The sequence below is a fragment of the Egretta garzetta genome, unplaced genomic scaffold (assembly GCF_000687185.1).
Source record: "Egretta garzetta isolate BGI_Z169 unplaced genomic scaffold, ASM68718v1 scaffold14, whole genome shotgun sequence".
NCBI classification, from domain to species: Eukaryota; Metazoa; Chordata; class Aves; order Pelecaniformes; family Ardeidae; genus Egretta; species Egretta garzetta.
In genome coordinates, this window is record NW_009259588.1 from 2,615,080 (window position 1) to 2,620,305 (window position 5,226).

The 5,226-nt window shown below is 44.2% G+C and overlaps 1 protein-coding gene across 1 annotated transcript; it reads right to left on the reverse strand.

Annotated features, from left to right (window-relative positions):
• Positions 1-2,258: 2,258 nt before the first annotated feature.
• On the reverse strand, positions 2,259-4,563 carry NRSN1 (neurensin 1). The gene is made up of 2 exons (XM_009637931.2): positions 4,372-4,563; positions 2,259-3,348 (listed from the first exon to the last, which is right to left on the reverse strand). The coding sequence occupies exons 1-2, from the start codon at positions 4,558-4,560 to the stop codon at positions 2,950-2,952; spliced, it is 588 nt and encodes a 195-aa protein (XP_009636226.1). The 5' UTR covers positions 4,561-4,563; the 3' UTR covers positions 2,259-2,949.
• Positions 4,564-5,226: the final 663 nt, after the last annotated feature.

The window sequence follows — 5,226 nt, forward strand, 5'->3', positions numbered from 1 at the left end:
GCCCTCTGCCTCACTGTAAAGTTCCCAGAGAGCTTGGCTGCCCCTCACTGCTCCTACGCTGGAGGCTATACGGCAGGCGTTTTCCATGAGAACAGCAAAAAGCACATCTCCACTGCTCTTTTGCTGATGCTTCAGTTCCTGCACCGAAGGATGAATGTGTTAAAATATTACAAGGAAATGGATCTTGAAAATGTTTGTCATGTGTGTTAGACTTTCCAGGATGTGGCTTCTTAATGGGAGCAGAGTAATTTTCTGCTCAGTATTTCTACAAAAGCCCTACGTGGCGCTGATCCTCTGCTGTGAAGGATTGCAGCCTCGGGAGGTCTCAATTCTGGAAAAGCTCTAAGTGACTGAAACAAGGGTTTACTGAGGTGAAATGTGCACGGCAACGTTAGCCATGACAGCATTACCAGCTTTGCTGCTGCTGCTAAATCCCAAACGTATTTCCTACCCCAGTAAGCTTCAGTAAGATCCTCGAGGGTTTTTCTTTTTTCCCTAACACCTGGGTAATGCCATGCGTGACTCACCCTCTCTCCTACTGTCAAAGCACGTTCAGTTCTGCAGCAGCAGTGCATGGTGAAAACCGAATGCCTGGAGCTTGTATCAGCTCTATCCATTGCCTGTCGGGTCAGCTGTCTGCTGGACAAAAATCTAGCAACGCTTGCACGTGTGTACCTACACGCAGGGTGTGCTTTCAGGAAAGCTGTATACCCACATAGCTTCTTGGGGTAAGCAAGCCCAGCCTGTGCTTACTTTTCCAGCTGGATTTTCAGTCAGACTTCCAGCACAGCGTTAACAAAAGGTAGGGGGAGAGAAGGGACTCGGTAATAGCTGCAGGAGCCCTCACTTTCATTTCCTTCAGTGAACTTCACTGTAAAACTTCAAATGTCACATTTCCTCCATGCACAATTTTTAATTAAAACCTCTCTACTGAAAAGGTCAGGACGGCTTGACTCTCTGCTGCCCTTGCACTGATAGCCCGACAGCAGTGACAGCTAACAGCAGTAAACAAAATTCCTCCCAACCTGAAAAGAAAGCACAGAGGACCCTCTCTGCCTGGAATAGCAAAGGAAGGGCAGCAGCGACTGCCTGTCCCTGTGTCCCAGTGCTGCCGCGTGCCTTGTGAGGAACAGCTGCCCGTCATCCCTGTTCTTGCTGGCTGCCCTCATAAATAACACATGGCTCCTTGCCGTACCCGTCCTCCCATCTTTTCCTCTTTAGCACCGCTTCATCTGCTTCTCCCCCCAAGATTACAATATTATTTGTAAGCATTGGGTGCAATGTGCTTTTGCACTTCTAATATATGGGTGCCAGTGAATTGTTGGATGCACCAGAAGCTACTTCTCTTCATTCTCTGTGATCACACGCACGTGGCGAGCTCCTGCTGTCCAGCTTTTCAGTGCTGATGTTTGCAATTGCGTTGCTAAGATAGGGACCTTCTTTTCAGAAGAAAATCTTATTTCCAATGCTGTTGTCAGCCACGATATTTATTGCAGATTCAGCTGAAACTTCCAAACACCTATGCTCTGATTTAAGTTGTGGACCACAAAATGTGGAAGGGAAGGAGCAGGGCTGTTACCATGTACCTGTCATTAGTGTGCTGGAATCTTTTTTTTTATTCACCACCAAAGTGACATCCCCACCTATGAACACTGAAAACACAGACTGCAATAAGAGACCGGTCAGTTTTGACTGCCGTTTTCTCCTTTCAAACTGAAGTATAAGATTTATAGAGAAACATGTTTGATTAGAAAGAGACTTTTCACAAAATCTATGGTTGGCTCACGCCTAGAATTTTATTCAATCCATTCAAAAAATAGACAGAACTATAAGGTGGCACATATTGTCAGAGAGTACAAACGTCACATCTTTTTTTTTTTTTTTTTTACAGTTTAATTTAAATCCATAGATTAAGACAGTGAAATAATTGCCCTGGGTGGGAAAATAATTAAGGGTCTTCCGTGAAAGGACAAGTCTTCAGGTAAGCATTTACACAAATGTATCTGGTTAAGCATAACTTTTTCTATCCTCTATAAAAATATAAACAGCATTTCAAAATGTCTTTAGATAAGCATGTCAAGGTCATCTAACATGGCATTAATGTACTGACAGAACATGGGGCCTGGGCATATCAAACCACATTTAGTAATCCATACCCAGCCAAAACTGAAACATTTTGTATAATCGTCAAACATGATACAATATAGTGAAAAAAAAAAAAAAAAATCAAACCAAAGATACACAAGTATGTTCCTCCTCCCATATGCATTCTTTATTTTGTATTTTTTGTTAATTTGGCAATGACCAAGACAAAAGTGGCAGTTTTGCACAGGGCAGTTGTAACTCGGGATCACATAGAACTTGCTTTTCCCAGAACATAACGTTGCTGGGAAGCAACGTGTGCCAGGATCAAATTAAGGGCACTCGTTGTCACGTATGTTTTACCTGTGCCGTATTACTTTGATACTGGCTGTAGCATGGGACAGGAGGACAAGTGCAAATTACAAGGGCAGAATCTTGGCTTCCCAGACAGCAGAACCAGACAGTGAAAGTAAGACTAAACCGTATTTTAAAGGCAAGAAGGAAATTAAACAAAAAGCCAACTCATCTAAACAGTGGGATGTAGGGCGTTCCTGGTACAGCTGTCGTAAACGCACCCTGTGTTTTCCAGGGATGCGATCTGATAAGCTAAACACCTCACCGTTGTTGCAGGGACTTATTGGTTCAACACAGATTAAAATGTTCAAATACATCGAATATATTGGTCACAGGTCTAATCACATAATTTCCCTTTTCCCAATCCTAGATTTGTATTGGAGCAGCTTCCCCATCAGCTGTGTGTTTGTACAGCAGAGCACTCGATGTAATTGACTAGCACGTATGCCAACAACAGCTGGTATTTTCTAGTTAAAGTGATCTACAAGTGAGAAACAAAACCTAGGGAAAGGGTCAGGTTTCAGATAAAGGTTGGACGTTTTGAACTTTGGACAAAGTGACGGGTATCTTTGATTCTCCCGGTGCTGGCGCTTTTGTGACTGGGTTTGCATGGGCTTTTATATCGGCTATTCTCTCTTTAAATCTTTGCTGGAGGTACTTTTCTTCTTTGGAGTAACTTTTAGCAAAAGCAGACATCAGCAGACACGCCGCCACGGTGGACCCTCCGACGCAAAACAAGATTGCTCCCGCCAGCTTGCATATATCAAGGGACCCATTAAACTGAATGGCACGGGTATCCACCACCACAAAATCATCTTTCCCGAGAGCTTCGATTTTCGGTGGCACAATAAAACCCACTACAAGAACCGTTAAACCTATCAGCATAAAAGCCGTCCCAGAGATGAGTCCGACCTGGAAAACAAGCAAACAAACAAACAAAAAATTAATATGCCTTTCCAGTTTTTAGTTGGTAAGTGGTCCTAGGAGGCATTTAGCTTTCAGTGTCTTGCAGGTACAGTTCTCTCTTCTAGGAGAAGGCTGATATTTTTCTTTCAGGTCATATGTGGCCCTACTAGAACACATGGAGAAACCTGTCTTTTTACAACTCATATTTATATAACGCAGTACTGACATCTCTGGAAACAATAGAGTATGCATCTAAACATCTAAATAGCATTTCACGTCCAAAGGCCCCATCACAGAAGAGGATCACAGTTTAACCCCAGTGCTGTGCGACTGATTATTTCTTTAGCTTAAGGTGGTGGTTAGCACCAACAGTTCAGTCCCCACCGATAGCCTGTCTCATGTCCTTGCTTTTACTCCACGAAATGTCATTCCTCTGCAGGGATTAGAAGGAAGTTGCTATTGCCAAGAAGAGATCACAGAATACTTCTAGCACATTTCAAGTATGTAAGTACAACATTTAGTTCTCACAGAATGGCCCTACTGTCAAAGCAGAGGCATTGGATTAGGTGGCCTCACAGGCCCCTTCCAACCTCTGGTGTTCTCCCATTCTGTCAGGCTCCCTGACCTTAACGGAGATCTTGCTGTTTGCTTGATCCCTAGGTCACACAGTCCCATAGTTACTGCTGTTAACCTACCAGCCCTACTCCCAATAATCTGGCAAGACTACTGTGGGTGCAGAGCAGAGGTAAACTACATGCTAGGGGTGGGGTTTCCCAGACAAGACTTTGATGTTTCAGTGATGTGGCTCCTTGTGACAGAGAAACTAGAGGATCCAAAGACCCCAGAACTCCCTCGGAAGCTGATGTATCTTGGTAAGAGCACCCTGCTTTCAGACAGATGGTTATTCAGTTATCTCGTGGAAAAGTGAGCAACAGAAGGCCTTTCTGGATGAATACCTAAAGCCATTAGTTACATGGGAAAGTCTTGAAATGCGAGTTTCTCTCTCCAGTAAACAGCAATGGGCAGTACCTTCCAGAATGTAGAGTTCCACCTGCTAGGCGATCTCTGGATCTGAAAATCATCCTCATACTCCCAAATTGAAGCTGTGCAGTCCTCATAAAACTGATGCAGGTAGGACCGAACTCCGTAGCGTTGGTACCCTCCCTCGGTGCTGCCCTGTGCATGCTTGGACCCGCAGATGTCAGCATAGGCGCTCATCCTTCCTACCTGTAATGAGAGGTTTCATGCAAAGTGGATCATTATCGATATGGCAGGAGAGAAAAGCTGGCTACAAACTCTCCAGATGACACAAAGAAAAGCAGCCCAGGAAAGACCTTTCCTTCACTTTTTTTCCAAACCAAGAAATGAGCCTGGTAGAGTTGCACATGGTGACTCAGCTCAGGTGAACCCAAGGCACCCAGCATCTTGGCGCAGCGCAGCACAGCCTAAAGGTGCTGCAGAGAACATTCCCTCCCAGGCTGCCCGCTCCCCATCTTTCACACTAGCCTGCTACTGTGTTTCCATAGAGACTGAAAAAAAGCAGGATATACCAGGTAACAAAAGCCAGCATCCCTCACATTGCCTCTCATCCAGACTGCTTCTGTCAGTTAACTAGAGTTTGCAACCTTAGGAACTTTCCAAACTGCCAGGTAAGGCTTTTTTAATGTTTTTGCCTGAGCTTTTGAAGTGCAGGACTAAGCATTGGTACAACAAGCATAGCCATGAGAAACAGAGGCAAAATAAGTCCTAGACAGATTGAAACTGTGTATGTCCTGTACTTAAATATGGATAATTAAAAATGAAGAAGATGGGATGCCATAACAGCACCAATCTGCTCACTGAAGAGAGTGAAAGGGAAATACTAAACCCATGGCAAACCACTGT